This window comes from Empidonax traillii, unplaced genomic scaffold, assembly GCF_003031625.1.
Source record: "Empidonax traillii isolate 1590-97213 ecotype Southwest subspecies unplaced genomic scaffold, ASM303162v1 scaffold581:size401988, whole genome shotgun sequence".
NCBI classification, from domain to species: Eukaryota; Metazoa; Chordata; class Aves; order Passeriformes; family Tyrannidae; genus Empidonax; species Empidonax traillii.
Genome location: NW_020955774.1, coordinates 1,487 through 29,406, shown reverse-complemented (window position 1 = coordinate 29,406; position 27,920 = coordinate 1,487). Strand labels below are relative to the sequence as shown.

The window sequence follows — 27,920 nt, the reverse complement described above, 5'->3', positions numbered from 1 at the left end:
CGGAGGTCTTCCAGCAGGTTCTCCCCCCGAACTTGCTAGATGCCACGACTATGCTAACACACTTAGAGAATAACAACTGCCTCCAAGTAGTGTTTACTGAAAAATAACAGAACCCCAATTCACTGCAGAAGGATAACACTTTTATGGTGCTCACATGCTTTGACGAATATGAAATGGAATAAACAGAGTGTCTCAGAAAGCTCTCCTAACCAATCCACAAGGCAACACTAAGAGTGATATTACTGGGTCTTGAAGTCTCTCAAATATCTGTACTATAGCTTTCAGAGACTAACTGGGGAAATGTATTGAGAAAACAAAGGAAGGAAAAGAAAAGGGGGAATTTGCAGGAGTCTGAGAGATAACTGTTTCAGCTTGACTGTTCAGAAGTAGTTGTGTGAGCTAAATCTTAAGTTGCTGGAAATCCATGATCTGTGATAGGGAACCTCTCTGTTGCCGTACTGGTTCCATTATGGTAGTGCAATGGAGACAACATTCTCACCTCAGTGGTAGTTGTAATATCAAAAACAAGACCCTGCCTTTATTTCTGATTGCAACACCCATTTTAAAATTTCCTGTATGTCCCCTTCCAAACTACATCAACACCTAACAGGACTTTTCATCTCGTACACATCTGCACTGCGCTCGTGAAAATAAACACAGGGTCTCACAGGGTTTGTTGAACACACTGCCATTACTGCTTGGCCACAAAAGTGAATGTCTGCAGCCAGTCCTTACTGGGATCTATCACTCTCTGCTAGTGGAAGACTGCAGTAGCAGATTTAAAAAATAATTACACCACACAGTAACTTGTGGTACCCACATGACTCCAATTATACGAAGCAACATCTGTGGCCTGTGCAGTCAGAAAAAGAAGCTTTGACTGAGCTGCAGCTCTGCTGCATCAAGTGAAGTATCTAGTAATAGGTCCTTCAGCAGGAGACAGATACAGCTGGGCACCAACCACCCATTTCTGCTCCTTGGCACCTGGGAAAAAGGAGCAGGTAACGCGGGAAGATGCTACAGTTTTGTGATGTTTAAGCCCTTTTTAGCGAATATTCCATTCTGAGTGATCTAGACAACACCTGATGAGCTCCATTTTATGTGTCCTGGTTTCCAAGAGTATGAAAAGAGTATGTATGCTTGTGGGCAGCTAAAAAACTGTCACAGACCAAATAAGCAGCTGGAGTCGGTGTATCCATAAAGTGATACCACCACAACGTGATGAGGCCCTGCTGCCTCACGGCCAAAGCAGCCTGCTCTCTGCTCTCCTCTCCTGAGGACTCACACCTTGCTGTTCACTTCTGCAGGTGTACTTTGGCATACTTGCTCAGTTTGGTAGGCAGAAACTCTCCAACCATGCTTTCCCCAATACAGGTTAACCTATCGTTTTATTCCCTGTGTGACTCGCTGAGTAACAGCTATCACAAAGCATGCAGAGAAGGCTTTATGATCCTTGAGGAAAATAAATTAGACTAGCATGAGACATTAGTTGTCCACAGATCCATGAATAAGGAAACAGGGATTCCCTCCATAACAGGCTGGAAAGGAAATAATTGCACATATAGCTCCTTCTAGGAATGACTTTTTTTTTTTTTTAATTTTGGTTTTGTTTTTGTTTTTTAAGAACTAGGTATTTTAGAAAGGGAAATTTAGGGGCAAGTTGAATAACAGGGGATGCCATCTGATTTTAATTTTTTTTCTTCTTCTTCAGAAAAGAGTCTTTTTCAATACTGCTTGTAAATGTCTTTAAAACACAGCCAAAAGTAATAGGAATAGAATCAATACTAGCTCTGAACAGAGACATTTTTTCTGTAGCTGCAATTAGCTATTTTCAAAGAGCAGGCAATGAATAATGTATGCAAAAGGGTGGGTGGGAGGATTGCTTAATTTTTCTTTAAGCAGATTATTTTAGCTTGAGTGAAAGACTACCAAGCTAAAGAATAGTGTTCAATATCACACACTGTATAAACAGCTGCGGCTTAGCACATAATAAAAGCTATTAAGAGGCTGAGCCAAAAAACATATCTAGCTATGAGGAGGAGAAAGAGGCAAAGTACCGTGTAATGACAGCCTTAGTTTCACATTTGCCATTCAGCCTTTGAGCACGAGTCCATTCTGCAGCCTAAGATCTCACCTTTCTCTTCATCAGGGTTTTCTAAATGGCTTCAGATGGTATTTTGGCCTTTTTTTTAATAACTCTTTTTTTTTACGTCAGGGCTGCCACATAAGTAGATATTAAGATCCAGAATATGAACTGGTTACACATGCAGGTAATAGGTGACAACAACAGGGGTCATCCCAGCGTTGGCTCTGGGTGGCCCTTGGTGTGCATTGTCTGGGGCTAAGCTGCAAGGAGGTGGAGAACACCAAAAGCTTCGGCTCCGTCTCTTCACTGCACGGACTAGCCAAGCCCACGAAGGGTAAAATAAAAATTCACCTTCCCTCTAATAGGAGAGGAGATTTTCCAGGTCAGGTGCTGAGGCACCTGTTCCCTCTGCTGAGCTGATTTGTCACCTTGCTCCTCTGCTCCCTTCCCCTTTGCAGCACTGGTCTTTACCAAGAGGTTACCTCACACCTGCTCTGCTGCACCAAACTCATGCTGGCACATTTTCCTCTCTGCTACGATTCAGCATCCCCCTGGACTGAGGGCTTGCTGCAGAGTGCAACTCTTGGTTAGAAAAGCTAAAGTCTGAGCTGGTTTTGTGGCAAAGTTTATCCTTGGTTTTGTTTGCGTTTAACTCCAACTCAGCAAACGGCATCAACACAGTAGGCTTTGCATAAGCATATTACCACAGATCTTTAGTTACTACATTTTCCCCCTCTGTTAGTGCACAAGGAAATAAAGGCAGTTTTTTACCTCATGTTCTCCTTTCTGTGAACTGTCAGATACATTTCATAGACTCTCCCTTGTGGAACGGCCCCTGCTGGGATCAGCAAGCTTACTCCTGCAGAACAGAAGAGACACAAAAGGTGAAGTGGACAAAAAGGGGGTAAGTGGGTTTGTGAAGAGGAGTGACATGAGAGGCAGAAGATGAAGCCTGAAATGCCAAATTTTCAGCCACCCTCACCAGCAGACTCTAATGATCTCAGCAACCTGGGAGAAAAACTACCTACTGTAACCCTGGTGTTTCCAGCATCCAGCTGCCTGCTCTTACTCTCCCTTTGCACCCACATGGAAATAAGGGAGTGGAGAAGAGGATTTTCTTCCCTTTTATTTTATTTAAAGAGCAGACAGATGGTTATGCTGTTGCTTACCTTGTAAAGTGATGAAAAAACAAACAACTCTGACTAAAATTTCCAACAGCTGTAATGGGACAGACATCTCTCCCCAGGCAATTCTTACTTAATTAGAATCAGGAAAGAAAAGCAGTGGAGCACTGTCCCAGGAAACAATAAGAACTAGTTGTTTCCTGAAAGATGGCTTCTTGTGCCTAGTATGCTGTCTTTTACTGTGCTAAGCTCCAAGAGTACCATGGAGACAAAACTGGATTTCTTGGCACTCTTAATGTGCCTAGTCCTGTAAAGTGGCTCAAAACTGGGGTATCCAACCTTGAAAAAAATGTAGGCAAATAGGCTCAGTGCCCTTTTCAGTAATGATTTGCAGCACACTTGATCAAAAAACACTGCTCTTACATTACTGCCATTTCAGAAATGTCTTGTCGCTACACAACAAACACAGTCCACGAACCAGCTATTTCACTCTTGTGGACACAACTCAGCCAGCTGTCTTTGCAGATGTGGATTAGCTGGAAATTAGTGGCAAGGATTTGAATACAGTTATTACTACATAGCTGAAAACAAATCTACGGGCAGGTTATTTATATATATGTCTACACAGGAGAGGCTATGTAGACCCCTTGCACAGCCCTGTCTCTTTTCTTTAGCATACGTGGTTTGGTCACACTGAAGACCTCCCATGTGTTGGTGTACACGTGCTGAGTCCCATACCTGGTTTTGAAGGGGAGGGATTAGCTAGGAAAGCATCTTCCACAAATGCCTTCTGGCATTTGTTTGCTTACGGGTCTGTTACAACCTAATCTGTGCACGTTCGTAGTTATAACAGTGCAGGCGTAGGGCAAATGAAGGGCTTTGGTCATGTCACGAGGAGGATATACACACATTTAGAAGGAGCACAGAGGCATCCATGGTAGCAGTAGATGGATTGTTTTATTTTACAAAATCATTACTTTAATCATTTAGAAGGGATTACAGCATTGAACTTTTTTCTTTACAAATTGATATTAATATACGTGAATTAAATGTGACTAGTAGACTTTGCCGATAATGTGCACCACTACGGCATAAGAAACCTGAGTATTAATATCTACCTTCAGCTGCTACTTGGAAAAATGTGAAATCCAAGACTGTATAGCACAAATTTTCAACATTGCTCAGCAGTCAGCACCAGATTTAATGAAGTAGTTCAGATTTCACTTAAATTTAAGAGATATTTTTTTCTCCTATTCCACAGTAGCTCAGAGAGGAGGCCATGGCTCCAACTACTTTTGTCTGCTTCTTGGGCAGTGTGGGATTGCATCCTGAGAAGGACAAAACCACCTAGGTCCTGGGCCACTTAGGCATTTTGCTTTCTCCATAACATCAACAAATAAGAAATGACCCAGCAAAGGAGCAGGAGACAAGGCACTATCTCCTTGCTCAGGGCACTTGCTTTAAAATGGCCAAGTTGTAAGCTGTGGTCTTACATGTGCTGTTGTCCTACCTGAATTCAGAGAAATTGGGAAGGAGTATTCCTGACCGCTGTGTATTCTGCATATCCCCCCATCCAACATTTTATGGATGTGATTTATCCTCACTTTGGATGTTAATGCTGCTCTTCGGTATCATACTAAACCCACTAGGTGGTTTCAGTATGAGACTTTTATCCACGTGCTGAACTTCAATTTGAACATCAATGCTTCTTTTAGAAACCAAACAGCAGTATGGATCTGGTAAAAAGATCTGTCTGCAAGAGCTGAGCTCTCCCAGGGCTGCCCAACAGCTCCCTGGATGCTCTGAAACTGCTTACCGGTGCCAAGGTGGCCTGAAGGGGCCTGGAAGCCTGGCTTCATTCCGTATGAGAAAGACTGAGCAGCGCTTTGCAATTACATCAACAGGCCCTCAATGCTCAGTCCCTCCATTTCTTAGTTGTAAAGGAAGTCAACAATACATATAACAAGGAGATAAATATGGAAGGGCCCTTCTTTTCCTTGGATATATAATGTGTGCAGGTAAAAATCCTTCAGAAATACTATTCTGCTGTCAATTACACATAGTCTTCAATGAATTGGAAGTGGAACAAGTGATTTGTTTTTAAATTATTGTGTCCTCTTTCCTGTATGATGACAAAATAGAGGCTTACTGTATTAAGGTCCCTTTTCTAGGACTGCATGAAAGGAAAAGGCGATGCTGAATTCCATTTCACACAGTGAACGTCTGAGGCCTTGCATGTCTCAGAGAAAGTGGCTAAGAGCCCAGCAATATCCTGCTTAGAATCACAGAATGATTTAGGTTGGGAAAGACCTTAAAGATCAAGTCCAACCATTAACCTAGCAGCACCATGTTCACCATTAGATCACGTCCTTAACTGTTACTTGGGAGAAGAGACTGACTACCACCTTGTTACGGCCTCCTTTCAGATGGTTCTAGAAAGCGATAAGGTCCTCTCGCAGTCTCTTTTTTTTCCAGGCTAAACAACCCCAGCTCCCTCAGCTGCTACTCCTAAGACTTGTGCTCTTGTAGTGAGGGGCCCAACACTGAACATAGTATTTGAGTTGTGGTCTTTGTGGTACAAAAGAATGATCACTTCCCTAGTCCTGCTGACCCCACTATTCCTGATCCAAGGCAAGATGCCACTGGCCTTCTTGGCCACCTGGGCACACTGCTGGCTCTGTTCAGCTGACTATCAACCAGCACCTCCAGGTTCTTTTTCGCTGGGCAGCTTTACAGACACTCTTCCTCAAGTCTGTAGTGTTTAAAAGGTGGCCAAGACTTTGGGTAGAAAATATTTGAAGTCCTTTGGTAGAAGCAAAAAAAGTTTGTTTTGATCAAAGAAAAGGCAGAGTCCCAGGTGTGGGCTTTTGTCCCACACATAAAAAAGCACTCTAACTCCACTTAAACCCACAAAACAACTGTACCTTTAAGCCAACATGACTAGCACTTACCTGAATTGGGAATTACTAGGTGACCTCCTAAGGAGTTGAAGGTCCCAAATGCCGTGCACGATGGGTCAGTTTGCCGAGCAAGGCTCTGGTTCTTCATGTTTAGGGTCTCATTCTCCAGAAGAGACTGTGTAATCTGTGGAGACAGCTTGGAGGAGAAGTCAGAGAGGTCATCCTGGGGAGTGACTGCACCAGAGGTGTTATAAACCTTGATCTTCAAGTTAGGGAGCGGGTCCAGGATTGGAGAATTGGTCATTGGGATTTTATCAGAGACATCATGCAAGGCATAAACAGGACCCCTGTACATGGCTGCAGCAGAAGTGAGGTCTGGAGGCACTGCCAGGAGGTCTGCAAAGGAAATGAGAAGGAACAACCATATGACTTCTCTATTCTGATGACACTGTTCTGAGCAACAATCTGGGTTTGCATTCTGCATTTTGCCTTTTATTCCGAAGGCTCAGATACTCCAAGTCCCTGACCTTCCTCTCCATTTCCATGCATCCTTCCAGCAAATTCCCAGAGGTCGTATTGCCACAGCTGCTTTGGAATCCAACTGTCATACAAAATTACAGCATGTTTCTGCTATGAAGATTTTTCACTGGGATTATTTTTCCAAGGTGCACTCAGATTTCAAATATGGTATGCTTAGCTTCAGGGCAAGATATTTTCCTCACTCAGTAGGTCTAGTTTTAATAAATACCCCCTTCCTAAATGCCGGGCAACATTTTATCTAACTGGTCTAATGACAGCATTCCTGAAATAAAAGGCACAACAGGGCTACAAAGCCATCATGTCCACAACTTCCTGCAGTGAGGGATTAGTACCTGCATTACACTTTTTTGAGATTTGTTTTAAAAGTTTTTCTAGCAAAGAAAAAAACACTTCTGCTAATTTTCCACATGACAATTCTCGTCATCTTAACTCTTACTTTGATTTATTCTTCTGGAGCAGATATGGGGGAAAAAGAGGAACTCTTCAGCTTAAATATGGGTCTTGAAAAAGGCAGCACTACCTTTAGAGTGTTTTTTTTTTCTCGCCAATGAAGTATGGAAATAATAAAGCTGTTATGCACCAGTGATAAAAATGCTCATTATTAAATGATGTTCTACTACAACTTTTTCTACATTGTCTATTGAAATGCACAGTACTTCTCAAACTATTACTTACACCTGTGGAGAGAGAGCACAGGAAAAAAGGCTATTAGTGAAATAAAGGGGAGGAAGATGTGATAGAATTACTGTGTTATCACTCTGTTGTTTCTGTCAGAGCTTTGCCTTTGATTTAAATTTGAGCTGGACCTGTATTTCCATAAATGTTTCTATGTTTCACTCCCACATTTCTCTCTTCAGAAGTTAAATATCCCTGCTTTATACTCTTGAACACATCTGAAAAGCGCCAACATGGGTTTTGAGCACTTGACTATCAGAAACAAATGAACATGGATCTTTCTCCTTTTCATCAAGTGTCAACAAGCATCCAGTGAATATCATTCATGCAGCCCAAGAGACCACAACCTCACCGTATCTCCCTGAACTGATCAAAATGGAGCGAAATGAAAACTAACCTTGCCTTGCAGCCTTGATGTTAACTGGCTGAAATCCCCCATTTAGCGCCGAGGAGTCAATGATATCTGACTCAAAGTCACGATGGTTCTTGCGATAGACAAACAGGGCCACGGCCACGGAAATAGCCAGGCACACGATCACGGCTATGACGATCCCGACGTAGAGAGCAACGTCATCCGAGTCAGGAGCAGCTAGAGGGAGAGAGGCCAGGAACCTTGAAGAAATGTGTGATCCTCACAAGGACTTTCAAGAAAACACGCTTTCATTATTCTTGTTTCCTGCAGATATTTACTACCTTTTTTATAGGATAATTTGAAATCCATTTCCAAGATCATATAACAGGTGTATGCCCTTTTGATGGAAAACAATCTTTGATTTCTCTCTAACTTGTGTTCTAACTCTTTCCCTATCGACTCGTTCAGCTGTCTAGTACTCAGGCTGTGAACTACTAAGCACAACACATTATAGACTTAATCTCCTGAACCAAATTCACTCTATGAAATAAGATGGTATGTCTTAGTGACATAGTGTCATAATACTGGTATTTAGAAGTTTATCTGATACCAAAAACAATATTGTGCGATTTTAAACTTCAGAAGCCTTATATTTTACTTTTAAAAAATAAAAGAACCCAAAATTTCCATTTCCTATGGAATACCTGGAATATCACTATCTCTGAGTTTGTTTTTTTTTTAAACTGTAATATGTCAAGCCATTACTCCCTTTATGTCCATTTGCCTTTAAAAAAATAAACTAGTAAAGCAGACAATTCAAACACTGAATTCTCATCATTGGCATTAACGCATGTGTATTTGGATAAAAGCAGAAGCAAGCAAAACAAAGAATGTGGTAATTTACCAAAAGGAACTCAGATTTATTTGACCTGTCTTGTGAGAAAATGGCTGTGATATTTCTACTAGCCGCTTATACCGTATCATCAGCACCAATTCCAAGCTAATCTCTAGCATCATTATCCACCAGACATTTTTTTTCTAAAAGGTCTGAATATGTGATCAAAATTTGATGTGTTTCTATACAGTGAAGAATCCCAGTTTTAGAAATAGCCTAATGAAAAAAGGAAGTGCAAAAACAAATCAGACTTTTTAGTACCCCATTTTTGTTAGTTTGAAACATTTGAAATCACTTTTATTTTATTTCTTTTAGCCATTTAAGCCAAGCTGCCCTCCAGCTGAAGAGGTGAGAGCTGGCAGATGTAGAAAGGGAGTGATCAATCTCCGTAAGCTCCTGGCTATCAGACCTCCAATTTACCAACCTTGAAGCATCCCATTTTTAACCCAGCAGTTCAGGAAGCAGATCTCTTGAGTTCTGGCTCAAAGAAAAGTTACCCTTCCACCGCCTTTCTTCCATTTGCTAAGGAAATTTTAATGAGAAGATGGTCCATTCTCTGCAGTTTCAGTCTCTGAGTCAGCCTCTTCTCCCATTTCCCTCATGCCCTTATCATTCTGTGCCAACCTGCAGACAGCAAAACACTGCGATTGCTGTCAAGCAAGCAGCGTGTTACTTACTCTGCTGAATAGGCCCCTCTTTGCCGAGTTACACAGAGCTGACCTAACAATAAAGCTTGACTCAAGGAACATCATCAAATCAGCATCCAGGAACATAAAATCAAACGGTAAACTTACAAGAAAATCCATATTCATTCTGGGTTCTCTGTTCAGTTGAAATAGGATAAATGAAACCTTAAAAAGAAAGAAATTAAACAAAAATGGGAACAAAATCAAATGAGGAGAACAAAAAAGTGAAGCATGAAAAATAGTTTAATTAAAAAAAAAAAAGAAAAAAGGAAAAGAAACTGATGGCACTTTAAAATTCTGATACAGCATAGAATTCTGATTTTGCATCCCCTGTCTCCTCCAGAGCCTTACTAAGAATTAATAAGCAGGCAGATTGAATTTCTAAGCCAAAATCGGTCTCGAGTCACTAACTTTGGAGTGCTTAAAGTCTTCCTTTTATTGAGCATAAACTCTAATGGATCTAATTTATTTCAGACATCAAGGGTCATTAGCATATGGAAAGTCTTTTTATCCCTATCCCTGCCATATGCTTTAATTCCCAGGACATGTTCGGTGAGGCTCTAAACAGTTTTTATATTTAATTATAATAGCTTGCTGTTGATCTAATAGAGCTAAAGGAGACCTGTTGTCATTGGTCAGAGGTTAAATACCCATTCGCTGAGCAGAGGCTTTGCAACAAGCCATCTCTCTGCATTTCCTTAAAATTATTTTATCCTATCTTTAATACATGTTCAATAAGAATTCCTTAGGGAGCAAAGAATTTGTCAGCAAACGGTAAACTGAGTGGCTTCTCTTTGAAATCATTACAAAATCAATAAGGCCCCTGAGGTCAGAACATTACTTATTTGAAATCTTTGCAAGCACCATATATCGACAAAATCATAACATAATTTACAGCTGTATTTCTGAATGGATAAATAAGAGATATCGTTTCTTTTGTCTTTTCTTCCTGCAGCCCTGACAGCACAGCAGCCTGGAGCTGCTTAGTTCAAATATGAGACCTGTGAGTTCACTAAGCATCTCCCAGCTTCTTTCCATCCACATGGGAAATGAGTGAAATGCTGCTGGAAAGGTAAATGACAAATCCAAACTAAGCAGGGGAGTCACTGTCTGGGATGGGATTAGAGTCGATGTAAGACAGAAAGTACGTCTGCTCCATCACCTCCCCTTCTGTTCTTTTAAAGAGAATTTCACCCCTTCCCCTTGGATCACGCTTGCAAGGAGCTCACACAGCTGGGGACTCCCTGCAGGTGAAACAAAACTGGAAAATGTGTGTGCCTGGTGTGTGCCTAGCACACAGGGCCACATTAAAGGCAGACTGAAGTAACAATTCCCAGCTCCCATAACCACTGAGCTTGGGTGCTCGGCATCTGCTGTGCTCTACATATCTCTTGCTGCTTGGCTGCAGTTTTTGCTAATGAAGACGGAGTCTATCCCAATCACAGGTGTAGGCATACCTCCCTCCAAAGTTTCCAGACATTAATTATCACATAAATGCTATCTTAACTGAAATACCAGAGCAAAACCAGCTGGTTTTTGATGGTGATGTTTTTTTTCTGAGGCATCATCGGACAGAATATATCGCCTGTAATATCTATTTAAAAGTTTATTTCACAGTTAGAATTCCAGCCTTACAATTCCTTTTAGGAATATTAAGTTTTCACATTAATTTCTTTGGTTCTTTGAGGCAAGGTCTCCTATGTGTACTTTCAACATGCATACAAAATCTTCTGTTAATAACTGCTCTTTGATTACTACTGGTGTACTTGAGGTATTGGCCATAAAGTCAGGTGAGTAACTTCTGAGGGCTTGAGTGAGTGCTCAGCAAGTCTGGGCATGAATTTACAGTGCCCTAATTACTGCCCACTTACTCCCCAGAGGAAATTTCAGCTATAGCCTTATGCCCAGTATTTCCTTTGGCAAGATGTCTCTGGAGAGATCAAGAGGCATGCAGTGGGAAATATAAAGCACAAGGACAAAGTAGAATTTAAGTTCTGAATACTTTTTTGCTCAAATCTCCTGGGAAAGCTGAGGATATCTCCCTGCACTTTATGTACCCCAGCATGTTCATGGGGAAGCTGGCATGGGGCAGCACATGTCCTCTGGCTCTGCATCACCCATGGAGCTTCAGCTCACCTCTGCAGAGCTGAAAAGGAGAGGCTATTCTTCCCTCCATTGCATTTCAGATACTAAGTTTTGTTTTGTTTTGTGCATCAACATTTGTAAGGTTGAGCAGGCTCCCCGGCTGAAGCTAGCAGAGGCCTTACCTTGGGTTTCCAAGCTGGCAACCCCAGATGCTTGCTGGTCAGACATCAGCTTCATTTTCACTTGTAAATTAAGCATGTCTGTCAAAGATCCCTCAAACATGGCAACTACAAACTGATACTTGCAATTTTGGTGGGACTTTTTAGAAGAAAATACGTTGTAAGCACTCCTTTGTCACTCTTCCAAAAGGGAGGGGGCATTGCAGTGGCAGTGGGAAGGGGAAGGCTTGCAGCAATGGGCAGGAGGTGATGGGCAGGAGGCAGGCTTGTTGCCAAGATCCCAGCAAAAGATCACAGGCTTTTCCTACAGAAAGTTAGCTGTCACACTGGTCTGTCTTGACTATGCCTTCAGACAATGAAAAAGGACACTTTCATCAGATAATGATATAAACCTGATGGGATTAGTAACTGAAATAATGAAGAATGACTTCCCTCCTCTCTTCAAAGTAATTGCAGTGAAAAGAGATCTTTTTCTTGTGTGTTTTTCTCTTTTTTCTCCCTTTCTTGTATTAAGCACTGCTTGGCAAATACCTAAGGGACTTCTACCAGGATGATCAACATTTTTAATGAGAGTGAATTTAGAAAGGTGCTGGTGGATTTGACTTGAGGAAGACTGCTGAGGCTGCTGGCTCATACTCAAAACAGCTGGTTTCACAGTGAGCTACTTTCTTTGAGAAAAGTAATTTAAGCTTCTTCCTACAGTTCATTGGGAAATGTATATTTTCAAAGACACTTCTGCTATTTTGTTGTGTAACTTACTGTTGAATGAGTAAAATAGTAATAATCATACTTTACACTTGCATAGTGCCTACTGTTTGAGGTTTTCAAAGGCTTACCAAAAGTAGGTATTTGTTTCCCTCATTGTACAAGTACCTCCCCTATGTCATATCTGAAGAATCAGTGGGAGGCTCATGTTAATACAAAAAAATTGAACCACTGTAATTGCATATTAATTTAAAAAGCGTTTAGTTAAGCTGATGTTTCTCCATGAATTCTACTTTAAATTCCAATTTAGGTTTGAAAATACATTTATTTTCCCTGTGGAAGTGCTTCTGCTTAATGTTAAAGGTGGGCTTTTTTGAACTAAATTAATTACACTGGCACAAATCCTTTGTACAAACGCAGATACATCATTACAAAGGTGCTTTATGTAGACATTGCCTAATTTCTTTCTAGAAAGCCTGAGAAGAGCAATTTAAGCACTTTATAATGATGTAACACACTGGGGGAAAGTGAAGAAGGGTGAATATGTCAGATTGTACTGGAAAAATAAACCAACCCGATGCTGGTATATAGAAAAGACTTCAGCAGGCTTTTTATCAATTTAGTTTAACTCAATTTAAGCACCAGTTACACTTGGCACTGATTTGGGAAATTGTGACCATTTAACTAAGTAGATTGTGAAGCTCATTTAATTAGTTTGGTGCAGCTTGTGGAGGCAGATGATCTCCAAACACTGAAAGTCTAGCCTGAGCGTTCGGGTCCCACACGTCTTGTTCTGGTGTTCTGGAAGTGCATTTGTGCCAGAGGCCACAGGAGACACAATAGCAAGTCTCTGTTGCTGAATGGCCCTGTGTGGATTCATCTGCTTTCAGGGTTAGCTTTGACAAACAAGCAGGCTGACCCTTTCTATAGCACGAATTCATCTGTTGCAATTTTCTTTGGGAGGAGTGGATAAACCTGCTCATAATAAACTCAACTTGGCAAGCTGAGGTAAAGCAAAGCATTTGGGAACAGAGAATCTCAGACCTATGAAAGATAACTGTGCAGAAATTATCACACTGGCTCCCTTTAGATTGACATTTAACAGAGTGTCACCAAAGAGTCACCAAAACAACTTTTCTAACCTCCCTTTCTTCCACTGGGGAAGAATTTTCTCAGCATATTCATGGGCATATGTACACACACATGGTGCTTAGGCTGGGAACTCAGTATCATGACATGCAAATTCTGAAATCCTGTGTTTGATTTAACCTAGAGAGCCATGGGCATATAACTGCCTAGGCCTGCAAACATGCATATTTTAAAGACAACTTTTTTCCCTGCAGTATAGAACACTAGGTCATGGCTTCGTGCAAAGGGAACTTTGTAACTGAATCCTCTTTCTGGTCCTTAACAGAGTTTGCTAGCTTTCTAGTCATGCTGAATTTGTATTAATGGATACCAACTTTGAAGTGAATTGATCAGATTATGAAAAGCTTTTACCCTGTCACTTGTAGAAAATAAAACATTCACATAAGAGACAAAGAAAAAATCCCAGTTTTTAGTCTGTATTTTCCCTATTTTCCCCTCTTTTCAGCAGCTATCTGTGCAAGACAGTGAAGAAGCTGAAGATGACCTTTCTGGGCACTTATTTGCCAGTGCTTATACAATTTGGGTCATATTTTCAAAAATATTTACAATTTTGCTGCAAAGAAATAATTTTATACCAGTAGCTGAAGTAATAGTTAATGATAGATAGTTTGAGACTGTATCAAGATCAGAGAGAACTGGCGACATGCACTTTCAGTTATAAAGTGAAGATTGCATAAAGCACACCATAAATGCTGGTTTCTTTAATGAAACATTTTTTAATCTGGCACCACTTGCTTCTAATCTATAAACTCTCTTTACCCTCTCTATAGGAGTTTCAGAAAGAGCTGAGGTCACATAATTCCATGGCCCTTCTGAAAGCCTAGCCATATGACATGTCTCAGTAACATCCTGTTGCAAAGAACTCAACAGGTTGAGCATAATATGTTGTTACAGCACTTTCCCCCCTTTTGGCTCCAAAGTCAATGCCCTTAAATCACCTATGAGAAAAGAAGAAGGCACAAAGGCATTCAACTGCTGCCTTTCTTTCTCTGCTTTGATGGGTTTATCCAGTGTAGCAACACTGAAGTAGGAATAAGCTCATGCTGGTAACAGGCTCCAAACTGCAGAGCTATGATAGACAGATAAACAGAGACTAATTCTCACGTGTAGATGCCTAAAATTTGAAGGAAGCTGTACTTAGAGCACTTAAAGTAGGTGTGTGGTGTACACATTGTGACATGAGAGTTTACTAAAACAATTCTTTTGTTTTGCTGTGATGCATATACATCAGATGAATTCCAGCATTTAATAACTCAAAGCCAGCAAGCTGGTAATCTTTTCCATACCAGTCTCAAATAACATGCACCTAATTGCTTCTGTTCTTAATTCCCAAGATAATGTAATGTCTTCTTTCAGAATTAATTCAATTATCCCCCTCTTTTGCCTAGCTCCAGTAGCTCAGAATTTTATTTAAAATATTTAGATTTTGCTGAAATTTTCTATAATCGGTCTCAGTCTTAGAAATTATCCTGAGAAGTTTGAATAAAATTGGGTTAAGGATCCTAATAAATTTTTGTTGTTGATTTTTTAGTTCAATTGAACTCAATGAGTTCAAAAAACAAAAAGGTATATATCGCTATTTCCAAATTCCAGATTCTAGGAATTCAGCTTATCTCCATTTTCCTTTAAAATGCCATTCCTAATTCAAAGCCAGCCCAATTTAAGATTTTTTTGCATTCATGAGTAGAGACGTTCATGAATTCTACATCCTGTATTCCACTATAAAGAGAGGGTTTTGAAACAAAGAAGAAAAAAAGTCATATGCCCAAGCAGTGTTTGCAGTGCTGTGGCTGTGACCTTGCCCTGCTAATCTTGTTTCCATCTTCTGTCTCCTTTTGCCTTACCTCATTCACCATCACCTCTCAGCAATCCTACAGCTATCACCAGCGTGCTTGAGTTTCTTCATTATTTTTGAAGGAAATTATAGATGATCAATACAGTGTGCAAAGACTCAAAGCTTTTAAAAAAGACTTTCAAGGGCTTTCAAAATGTTAATTCAGATGCATTGCAGTGATATAGGCTTCTGCCAGGTCCCTCTAGGTTTCCATCAACGATAGACAAGCAGCCACAAATTTCCATCTAAAGAGAAGGAATTTAGGGATTTAATTTGACATTCAGGAGTTTTAAACTGCTTTGTGCAAGTTCCACTGTCCAGAGGCTGCACGTGTTTCCAGTACTCTGTTTTCTACAAGGGGGCAGAGTTAATGGTGCAAGAGCAACCTTAGAGTAAACACCATATTCTGACTGCTTAGAGTCAAGGCTTCATATTCACTTAGTGTGTTGCTAATGCAGATTTACCACAGGAGAAATATTAACAATAATACATGATTTTTAACTGCTGTTAATTGTTTCTCTCCCTTGCTATTTCCCAGGAAAACAAGAAGATGTGGTATGTTACACCTTTTTTGTAGTGGTTAAAAAATTTTAAAAAATAACAAAAAAACCCCAACAAAATCTGTGGAGCTGCAAAAAACTTCTAGACAGAATGTGCCCAGCTCATCCTTATATTTTCTATTCTAAAGAAAGACCTTCATGTCTGCAGGAATGATGCTGAAGGTCAGCTATGATATCAGACATCCCAGAGATAATGCATTGCAATTTATTTTCCTTCTGAAGGACTAATTATGGGCATGTTCAAAGTGGGTTAATAAAGAGGGAGCGTGAGGTTTTGTAACTCTTTATTTACTTGAGTATTATCTCAGATCTTTCCTGAGTGGGTAAGTTAAACGGGGAGAATCTCTTGTTCTCTCCTTGAATGGGAGTTTATGATATTCTATAATTAAGACTGCAATTATGTTTTCATTTTAAATTAGATCCTGACATTTTGTTAACATTGTTAGAAAGGTCTTGCCTGAGTTTAAACACACATGTCATCTATATGGGAATGGGGGAAGATGAAAGAGAAGGATAACTTGTTGCTAAAATTTGATGTGGATTAGAATATTCAAGTTTGACATTATGCAATCTTTTGCAGTTAAGGACTTTGACCTTTTGGTTAAATCTTATGTCAGTCTTTAGTGTCTTAGAAGCACAGGACCTTAACATTGGGTTTGTTACAGCCAAAGTAAACACATGCCTAGCATGGCAATATGCTAGATAGTGTATTTGCAAATTCCACTCTTGCAATGACTGAATGCTAAATTGACTTCCTGGGGTCCACTTTGTTTTGTAGTAGTAGCTGGACAAGAGCTGAAATAAGGACATGGAGCAAGCACTGAAGAGAGGACACATGGCAAAAAGCTATATGAGTGAAGGGATAGTGGGAAGGGGACCTGGGCAAGGGGAATGCTGGAAAAAAAAGGCTTATGGAAAGCATGAGTTATCCCCACAGAACAGGTATCAAAATCTTTGGCAGATTTGTAAGCTCACATGTAAGGTAACTTGCATTCCCCAGTTTATAAACTCAAAAAATCCCAGAAGCTCCAGAATCAGCTGATCAGCTCAATGTTTGTTTCTCAAACTATAGAAACTTCCTTTCCCAACATGAGTTTTCATTTAAGGATGCTGCCAATAATTTTGTTAGTCCAGATATAGAAATAGAGAGCACTGAGTTTTACTTCTGATCCTTTTACTTACTCCAAACTCATGTAACTTTGCTCTGCCTGACACCCTGACAGGAAAGCAAAAATCATGAAATACACCCACCTTGGTATATGAAAAGGACAATATAAACATACATCATTGTCACTGTATGGGGTGGTTTTCTTCTACAATTAAAATAATATATCAGTTCAACTCTATCATAATATTGGCATTTTCCTTTCATCTATCTCGGTAATGTTTTGAGTTTTTTAATGTGCAGAGGAATAAAGAAGAAGAAGAAAAGAAAACCTAAGAGAATTAAGAATGAAAAGTGTAGACGGACAAGGTTGCCTTTTTTCCCTTCTCTCTGCATGGCTATAATATTTTTGATTAGTTCAGATTTTTGAAAACAGCCTAGAGATCCTACAGCACTTGTCTTTCATTAAAAATAATGTGGAGGTGGCTCTTTCTAAACTAACTGGGGTGAAGATATAGTGAGTTCAGTGCCTTGGGTTCTGCCTGTGGCTCTGCTCTTCTATTTTCTCTCAGCACTTTTATCTGCTTTGAGCAGTTGGTTTTCTAGGCAAGGGCTCTCAGTTGCAGAGGGCCCACTGGAGCGTAGTTGTTTCTCAACTGGGGATTTCTCATGTTGCTATAACAAAATAGAGATGAGTCATAACTGAGATGTGTGCATAAATTCCCTTGGCTGCTACACTATTACATGGTAGTTGGGTTGAAAACAGAATAACACATCTCTTATATCAAACAACAATATTACAGAAAACTTCTTCTAGGAACAAATGAGATGCCCTCTTCAAATGAATGAGTACCTCCTGCAAGGGCAAAACAGGCAGGTGGCTGTATCATTATGCTGACAGACTGAACGTATTAGTTCTCTCTTGACCCACATGCTCTTAATAAAAGGTTTTATTTCATTCCTCTGCACACATGGGCTTCTGTTGCAGTCTCCCTTGAGAGAGTTCTGCTTGCCTTCTGGAGTCTGGAAAACATTCCCCTGCTCTTTGCATACTAATCTGCTCTGGTGGACCTGTGGTCCCGACCAAGCTGCTCTACCCTGTAATTCTTCCCTGAATGCCTGCTTTCAAATCAAGCCAAAAAGGGAAACGAATACTTATTCCATCAGAGGTTCTGACATGTTATATTAAACAAGCAAGGCATGTGCAGAATATTTATGTTTTGGGAAGAAAGAGATGGTAGTATCAGGGTAACCTTGCCTTCCACTCCAGATCTTTGTATAAACAGAGATGAGACTGGAAAAGGGCAGCAGTTAGCCATTTCACACAAGAGCAGGATAAACTGCATCTTTTTCACTCGCTTACACACTATCATTGCAAGAGGGAACCTTATGAACTTCACACTGCCTTTCAGACAAGGATTTCAGAGTGCTCAGCAAATACGGATTTGTCATCACCATTTCACATCAATTCACTCTTGACTAGAAGGAAGTCTTTTTAAAAAAGGAATGGAATTACTAGGCCGATAATAACATCTTCACCATGGCATAGGCATCTTTTTCTCAAGTGGCACATCTGCTATTTGAGTTTCTAAGTAGTTAAGCTACATGCAGGGAGAGAAAGTGATCACCAGCATGATCCAAGAGTTAGTTCAGATTAACAACAAATGAAGATGTTTTGAATCTTTTCTTCCATTCTTTAAATGACAATAGAACATCTCAGTCTTTTCATGCTCATGCAACAAAGGAAAAGTCCATACTGGATCTGATGACACTCGGAAATGATTCACAGGTGGGAATTTCCTTTCAGCCCTACTGAATGATGGATCTTTATTCCATATTATGACACTATAAAATAAACAATTTTACTACACAAAGAAACAGTACTCTTTATGTAACTCTATAATCCATAGTCCTCAAGGAACAATATGTGCTTCAGTATTATCTTGTTTGTTGCTGTGAGACAGCAAACCCTGTGTTTTGGAAAAAATCAAAAGCACAACTTAGCCAGCCTTTTATGAAAAGCCACAGCGGTTGACTAAAGCCAAGAGTGAGCTGAAAAAGGGGCACTAGTTATTTTCCTGACTGTTCTAGTGCCAACCCTACACATCCCAGGCATGATTTCAGAAAAGACCAGAAGCCCAGCAGTCACCAACCTCACACGTACAGACTCGCTGTACTTATTCATTCAGGACAGGGACAATATAGATCTGAACACTGTCACTTCAGATCCTCAACAGATAGGATATAGGTGACAGGCTCTGAGCATGACAGCTGCATGTCACAACTCAGGTAATAAGCCTTCAACATAACCATGCAGTACAGCTAAGTACTCTCATAGGGTCCACCTCTTCCTGACTACCAGCAGCATTTTACACATAATACAAAGCAGAACTTGGCCTGCCAAAGGACTTGTAGCATCTGCTTTGTACCAGATAAATGATCTAGCAGTCATTCCAGACTGAGTCCAGCCAAAGACTTCCACTTGTATGTTGCTTTAAAATAATTTGTGACCTAGTGAAGGGAACTAATTGTGCTGAAGTTTTAGCCAACAGGGGAGTGCTTTGCTTTCTTATTCTCCACACAGAACACCCACCAAAGTCATTAGGTGGGATGAGTGAAGGGCTAATTGCAGTGCTTCAGTTTATAGCAATCCCCTGTGAGATGCAGTGCGTACCTTTAAAAGTGGTGTTCCCTGCACAGAAGTATTTACCACAGTACTCATACATCAAAAGGGAAATAATGCAACTATGGAGGCAATAATGCGACTAGTGTGGGTGGTAACCAGCCAATTCTTCTTACACCTACAGCATGTTTTGTTCCAGAAGATCATATTAATGCTATTATGGGAATTATGGAATTGTTATAATGGACCTGCTAAGCAATATTATGCATCTGGAAACTAAAAATAGCAATGACCACCCTAAATTTTCACTACATCTGCTTTTCCTCTTCAATTCAGCCTGCTGTGTCTCTGCAGGCTCTCTAGTTTAATGACAGTTCATCTCTTCAGGTTAACAGAAAAATACTAACTACTAGATAAGGGAGTATATTTGTATACTAGCAAGATCATTAGTCTGAATAAATGTGACAGCCGAGTTGCATGAGAAATGCCACAGTTAGTGGTAAGCACAAGCTACAGCTTTGGGTGTAAAATGCTGTAATTACAAGGGATGGAGAAAGCTCCACAGTTTTTATCCCCACAGAAATCGATAGTGGTGCAGACTCCTGCTCTTTGCTGGAGCAGGAGCAGTCTGATGAAAGAGCTTATTGATCTATCCAGCTGATGCTACTGAAGTGAATAACAGACTGGAAGAGAAAGGGCTTGTAAATTAGACTCATTCAATCCAGCATTTTCCAGGTTACCTTTTACGTGTAGCTTTATAAGGATATATATTTACAAGTGAGTTTTTGTCAAAGCAACAGGCTACTGACTCCTTGTAAGAGGGTCTGTCTACTAATTCTTTGACCCTGACTACATCCCCAGTGTTAACCTTCAAGCTCTCACTAAAGGCTGACAGTAAGGAGGCAGCACCAAGTCATCTAGGAACAGGATTTGACTATGGGGCAGGTAAGCAGCTGGCCAACACATCTCCCTGGGGGCCATGGCCACAGAAAAAAAGGTGGCTGTAGCTTCCTCCATGCCACATGTGCCATGCCAGACTCAGTGGCATGAAGGCACTGGAAAAGTCTGATATGGATCCACAGGTTCCCAGGCTAGGAGAAATGTCAGTTCCTGGCCAGTCCCCAAAAACCTCAAATAATATGGAAAGAAGCATGTTGTTTTAGGAATGAAAGGAGTCCAGTGTGTCTTCCTGGCTCAGCAGGCAGATTTCCTATGAACCTAAATCCACATGGGCAAAAATGTAAGTGTTCAGATTGATTGTGCATAAACTGAGAAGGAGAAATAAAGAAAAAGAGAGGGGGGGAGAGAGAGGGAGAGCGCAGCAGGCACATTGCCACCAAGTACGGCAAATCAATCTTCTCAGCAGTGATGGATCAGGGAGCAGGACTGTAAGTTTTACAGGTATATGAAACCCCGCGAGTATAAAGACACCATTAAAACACTGCCATTAAATTCCTACACTGAAGGATTACCACGGCCCCTGGAGCTAAGCAGGTCATTATGTGACTGCATATTTTTCATTATCATTTTTTATATACATATATATGAAGCAGAATAGGATTCACAACAGTTTCACCCTCTCTCCTGCTGAAGACCTCTGCTTTATTCTCAGCATCCACTTTCACAAATAAAATGCAATATACCATCAACAGATAAACGAGATCCCTACAGGGCTTTTATTCTGCTGTACCATTATATCTACTTTTCCACAAGACTTCTGTTTAAATGGCTCTCTTTATGCACACACACAAAGATGACATACACCTGTCTAAATATAATCTGATAGTGAAGAGCTCTTCTGTATGGGGAAATGTATCTTTTCTTCCTAATTTACCATAATGACTTATTAACAGTGCTGGAGCTAAGGGTATGCTGGCTTCCCCACAATAAAAGTCACAGTGTTATACAGTAAGACATGGATAGATTTTTATTTTTTTTTTCTATCTTTAGAAATGAAAAAGAGAGAAGCTCTAAATTTTACCTTTCCATTTTCCCCGTAAAAAAGAGATTTTTTGAGGCATTACAGCTTCATAGGCTGCTGACATTGACTAATAGTTTTTAACATGATGGAAGTGTTTGTATGAGCCACACTGAAGAAGCTATTTGTAACTCTGGGAAACCCCAGAACAAGTGGCCATGCTGTGCCATAAGATAGCTCAGAGATCACTGCCAGCACAGTAGCCATCCTATAAAGTAATTATTCAAGGCGCAGACCCATGTATTAGCTAGTACTGTCACTTTTCTGTCATTGTGATTACTTCAGTCAAAAGTAACCTGCCTCAGAGAATAAAAAATTCTTAACTCCTTTTTTATGAGAGAACTCAAAGTGCGTTATGATCTGGACACATAGATATTGGATGGTTAAAGCCCCAACTCTTTGGACAACAGACAGCTGAGGTTTGGCAGAAAAGTACTGTTAGAAGACGGGATGAAGGGACAGAAGAGATGTGTATGTGACGATTTTGGCTCAGGTTATTGTGCTAATGAAATTTGAAAAGGAGTTTTGAGGCACCAACGGCCCAGAGAAGACCTCATTTTTGATAAAGGATGGGGTGCAGAGCAGACAAATTGTTCATCAGTGTATGTCAAATCACACTTAAAGCCTGGGGTTTTTTTACTTCTCTCTCCTATTAGTCACAAGGGCGGGAACATGGCACGAACAGGTGCAGGCAGAACAGACTTCAATGCTAGAGCTGATCTTCACAAGGCTGCAGCATGATGATGACTCTATATGAAAGTTTGCACTGGCTCTGCCTAGACACAGCCTACCTCTTTCTACCACAGGGCACTCGAAATTCAAAAAGGCGCATAACTATTACACGTAGAAACACGTGCAACCACTGTTCCTAACATTAAGAAGCCACAAGCTGATCTGTTTGGCCAAATTTACAGTTTGGAAAATGCTGACTTTGCCCAAAATGCTCCTTTTTTCCATTTACATTGCTGTAAGAGCCACTGATAAACTTCTCTGGACAGATGCTGCACCCTTGGAGAGAGGAAAACTGTTTGGTGGGGAGGGCAGGGGAGAGAAAGCTCTGTTATGGCTCTTTCTAACTCTTCACTGTTCAATTTCATACACCTCAGACAGCATTACATTCATCTTCAGACAAAAAGAATGGGTTGCCCAGACCGGTGAGAACTGGATCAACTCATTTCTTCTACAAATGATTCTGTGACTTTAGGTCAGTGATGCTGATCTGCAGCTATTTCAGGTTTCTCCGTGGCCATACACATCCCAGATCCCAGAGAGGTCACAGTGGCACTTACCCTGCATGCAGAGCCCGTCGGTGCAGTTCTTGGACTGCAGCACCAGCCCCTCGCAGTCCTTCCCTCCGTTCTTTGGCACTGGGGCCGTGCACTCCCTCCGGCGCCAGTGAGTACATTCCGTGCCACAGGTGGACCACTTGCTCCAGGACGTCCACTTGCCATCCACTGACACAAGGAAAGAACAACTTGTTAGGGTGTACACAGAAGTCAGACCAAGGAAGACTGATGCACACAATGCCACAAAGCTAGCCCACAACTCCTGGCCATCTCTGGCAAGGCAGAAGGATCATCAGCCTGCTCTTCTCTAAGTTCTGCTTCTATCATGTAAATGCACATTCGCCCTCACCTCTCCTTTTCCTCTGCCCTGACCCCTTTTCTGGTCTTTCTTCCTCTTTACATAAACCTCTAACTAGTTTATCTGCGTTTAAAATGTACAAGCAACAAGTCAGGAATCTGTGATTTCATCTTATTTTTTGGCATTTTTTAACACAGAGGTTAAACTGGTCCAAAAATTCTTCTTTAGTGGGAAAATATTTAATTTTAAATACTCCCTATTAAAAGAAATATAGAGAGGTACCAATCTATTTCACATGAGCAGAATCAGGAATGTGTTTAGTGCCTTTCAGAGTCCTGCAGATGACTTTCAAAAGCACTAAATTGAACAGGTGAAGTACAAAATATTAAATTGTTCCTGTGACAGAGCTGGATGGCCAAATTTAACAAGCTGAAGATGACCCTACTGACATTGATTTGAGTGGGTCTGTAGAAACAGGAAAGCATTGGACAATGGGGGCAGAACTTTGTCATAGATAAGTACCAACCATCTGGTGTGTCCTGAAGCAATTTTGTATTTTTCAGAAGTTTACATTTAAATACCTTTTAAAGGTATGGATACACATCTCTTTGTAGAATAAATGTCTTTTTATTTGAAGTCAGGTAAACGTGTCTCAAATTTAACATCCACATCCCAGATGCTTCAGTTGCTCAGACAGCTGGACTGAACAGACATTGCAAATATATTTACATCACTGTTCCTTGCTATATTCAAATTCCAATCCTTTTCCAGAGCTTTCAACCATTATCTCCTACAATTTGAAACTCCAAATATTCCCCAAATCTCCTGAATTATGAGGGCTGAGACATCAGTGTAAGCAGCGTGCAAAAGTAGGGCTGAAACCCATGTGGCTCGATATGATGTGCTCACTATTTTATCTACTTATGTAATACAATTTCATATTCGTTCCCTGAAATGTTGGATTTATTAATAACGGGAGGCAGGCTTTTGCAACTCAGGGTATTCTCCTGAAATGACTGATGACAGACAAACAATGTATCTAGGGCTGTGTGCTGTTCATACTGAACCTGGACACAGAGTGGTGCAAGCTATTTTCTGAACGCTCTGGCCCTCGCAGAAGGCACCACCGTTGAGGGGGGCAGGGTTGGTGCAGGTCCTCGTGCGCTTCTGGAAGCCTCTCCCGCATCGGCTGTTACACACTGACCACTCAGTCCAGGTAGACCAGCCTCCGTTCACTGAAAAGCAAGAGGGAAAGAGTGTGATCCCATAAGCAGGTCAGCTTGGTCAGCCCAAAGTGATGGCTGGGAATAGCATGAGAAGCGACACTGAACAGACACAAAACCCACGTCTCCAACGTGCCCAGTGTATGCCAGGAGTCACTGCAAAAAGTTGAAGAAATGCTGATGCCAAGTGAAAAACACCGTTTGATGACTATTAGGGATGGCAGGTGACGAACCTTACGCTGAAAACTGACCTGACCCAGCCTTAAGCTCCTGATGGAGAACGTATGATCAAAATCCCTGCAGATTCAGAGGGCACACACAGCTCTGACAGCCAGAAGCCCATGCTCTGAAAGCTGCAGCATTTTCCAAAGGGAGAAAACCTGCACTCCCACACAAGCTCAGATGCACCCATCACCTATGTATGCTGAGACACACCCCGCCCCTTCCCCCTCACTTTGATTAGATATTGATAATTTTCTTCTCCTTTCTTTGAAGAAGGTGATTTCCGGATGTCAGGACAACTTCACAAACCCCTCTGTGGACCTAGCTGGTGCATATGAATATCTCAGCACTTCCCTAACAGATATTTAAGCTGTTCAGAGTGAACTAACACTAAATGAATTTTTTTTTTTAATTGACTTTGTGAAGATATTTATGCTGAGTCTCCTTTTCACCCAGCTCATTTTCTGGGATATATGGATAGATGAAGAAGGAGCTATGCTGCTCTACATAAGAATGTCACTGCCAGTGTATGGGTAACATACTAACTGCTCAGATTCTCTAAACCCAAATGTTTGTGATATGATACAACCCTTAAGCAGCTCTTGTAGCAAAACCCATAAAAATGCTACTCCCCTACACATGTCTCTTGAATGCACTGTTGAAAAAAAAATCTGTATATGAATGAGGAGGAGTTGCCTACATCTTTATGTTACTGCATTCATCACAGTTACAAAACACGGAGCTCTTGCATGGTCCATTCCTCAATATCACAACCACTGCTAATCAACTCAATTCAGTCAGTTTTCTATAAAAACTGAACTAAAAGGCCCTCATTGTAACTTCAGGGAAGCAACTGCTTACAATTAAATCTAACTGCTACCCTGAATATGAAATGAATATTAGGGATAATCATAGGGATTTTTTCCTACTTGTCTATCCTATAATTAAGCTGATTGTAAGGAACACCAGTTCAGTCAGCTGGCACATCATCAGAGCAGGTTTTGTTCTGGTGGATACCTCCACCTGGGATGCATTTGGGGCAGTAACTCTGCAGGGGCAAAGGCTCAACCTGGTGGGGCAGAGCTGCAGCGCAACACAGGCTGGAAGAGACCTTAGAAGGGCATCTTACCCGGCCCCTCCACAGCCAAAGCACGACCAGCCTCAGTTATATCAGGACTGTGGATGCAGACACAGAATACTGCTATCCCATGCTTTGTATTCCCCTGACATTTATTTTTAAGCTAGGCTGTGTGCCTCTGAACTGCAGTCCCAGAATGCTTTGTTACTTCACCCCTGACTTCAGGGCATGTTTTGGCAGTAGACATCAAAAACAAGCTTATTTAAAGAGATATAAGAAGATGGAGGGTTCTGATGAGCTCTGACACTCTTACCAGTATCTGTGAGCACAAACTTCCCACCAGTTTCACTCTTATTTCTGAAAAGCGTCACTAAGAACGTGAACTGTGCTGGTAGTAAGCAATGCCTTGGACACTCCTGCTGGAGGATGTGCCCTGGGGGCTCCTTGCTGTATCCAGCTGGCATGTGTTATGGTAAGGGGAAAAACCGCCGCCTCTTCATTGAGTAGCTGGCTGTGTGTGTAGATGCCTTATCCTCCCGTCACCATTTCCTGTCACCAATAAGCCAAGCCATCACACCTGCACTTCTGATATTTTCAGTAATGAACCCTGACTGCAGTTCCTGCACATGGCTGCAAGTCAACAGGCAGCACAGGCAGCCCAGACTGACCACAACTAGAGTTGCACACACGCACTTTGCATCCCCCTCCTACCCCTCTCGCTTTGAGTGTGCATCTATCCACTTGCAATGGGACAAAGCACCACTTACCATAGACAATCACAGTTGCTGTGGTGCTTTTCCTTTTGGCCACAATGTTTTTTGCAACACAGGTGTAATTGGCTGTGTCAGAAAGCCGGGCTTGCTTGATGATCAGGTTGTGATCGATAGTGATGTAAAAATTTCGGTCTTCCACGGGATCAATAACCTCTTCATTCTTCAGCCACTCCACCTTGGGGTTAAAAAAGGGCCAGAGGGGAAGCAGTGAGTAAGCATCAAGTCACACCACAATGGACAGACACAGTATCTGTGATTACACTGCACATCCCTGAAAATGCTACAAGCCAAGGCACATGACTAAGGACTCACCTGCTGCATGATGTCATCTGAAATAATCTAAAAGGGCGGAAACACAGGACAACACTCTTCACACCTATCCTTTCCTTCATGTCCCTTTCCGTCCCACCTGTCCACACAAAAGCTGTCTTGCCTTGCCTTGAAAGTATCAATGCATTTTAAAAGTGTGCCAGCTACTGTACAGAGAAAAATAGCTGATCTGTGCTTTCAGAGTCTGAGGCAAGGCAAAAGGAAAGGGTGATACCTTACTTAGGACGGTATCTACAAACAGAAAATTCTCTTACAACATCAGAAACTCTAAATCAGCAAGGATTTCAACTATTCTTTCTATGTCTTGCCTAATTAGGCAGTTAATAATGCAGGAACCTTGTATGTACCTGCCCTGGGTCTCACACAATGAGGCCCTATAGTGGAGTAGGTGGCACTAACAATGGCTATACTTTTAAGTACATGTGCACTCACATGTACATATGTGTTATTGTCTTACTGCAATCAGTATTAAACAAAATAGAGACAGTTACCAAGAAATCACAAGGACATTGGTGCTTATTTTTCCTTTTTTACCTATATAAGCTGCATTTTATTTTAATATAGCAACCAACCAAACAAAAAAACAACAAACCTAAACCCAAAACAACTCTATGATTTCCTCTTTCTTGCCTTCCTAAAAAACCCTGCCCTGTTATATCCCAGCTGATGGCTGTGAGCTGCTCTTAATATAATTTGGCTGCAAATCCAGTAGCTCGCTTTCATTTGAACTGTGTGCTCTGAAGGACAGGACAGGACTGGGCCCTGGATGGATCAAAGCTGGGCTGTTATGCCACTGGATCACTTCAGCCTGTGTCCAGAATTTAATTAAAGGAGGAAAAACATAAATACAATCAGCCTGCCAGACCTGTGATGTGCTAGCTGCCAAGACCTGCTCTTACAGACCCCACTTTTCTAAAGACATTTGAGGAACTACCCGAGCATTGATGTACCCCAAAAGCAACCAAGAAACTGCTCCCCACCTGAGACAGCTGTACAAACTGTCCCAATCCATGGTGAGAAACCGAATGACCTCTCTTGATGCCCAAGACAGAGGGCTCAATTCATCTCTGGACAAAGGCAGTTCAATGCTGCAAGACCAGTGCTGGCAGATGCGAGCTTGGATTATAGGTGCTCACCACCCACGCCCTCTCTTTAGCCTTGGCTTAAGCAGCTCCAGCTCCCTTACTCCGGTTTGGGTGGAGATATATCACGTGTGCGCTGCTTCCAAAGGTGC

The 27,920-nt window shown here is 41.3% G+C and overlaps 1 protein-coding gene across 1 annotated transcript in view; it reads right to left on the bottom strand.

The window, feature by feature from the left end:
- Nucleotides 1-26,695, bottom strand: part of UNC5C (unc-5 netrin receptor C) — a gene marked incomplete at its 5' end in the record, with an annotated part of 47,532 nt that extends 20,837 nt beyond the window's left edge. Inside the window, 8 exons of the mRNA XM_027898159.1 lie at nt 2,858-2,945; nt 6,162-6,506; nt 7,723-7,914; nt 9,367-9,423; nt 22,766-22,930; nt 24,128-24,295; nt 26,351-26,531; nt 26,669-26,695. Of these exons, the coding sequence (XP_027753960.1) occupies nt 2,858-2,945; nt 6,162-6,506; nt 7,723-7,914; nt 9,367-9,423; nt 22,766-22,930; nt 24,128-24,295; nt 26,351-26,531; nt 26,669-26,695 (1,223 nt within the window). The remainder of the gene's footprint in view (nt 1-2,857; nt 2,946-6,161; nt 6,507-7,722; nt 7,915-9,366; nt 9,424-22,765; nt 22,931-24,127; nt 24,296-26,350; nt 26,532-26,668) is intronic.
- Between the last annotated feature and the right edge of the window lie 1,225 nt (nt 26,696-27,920).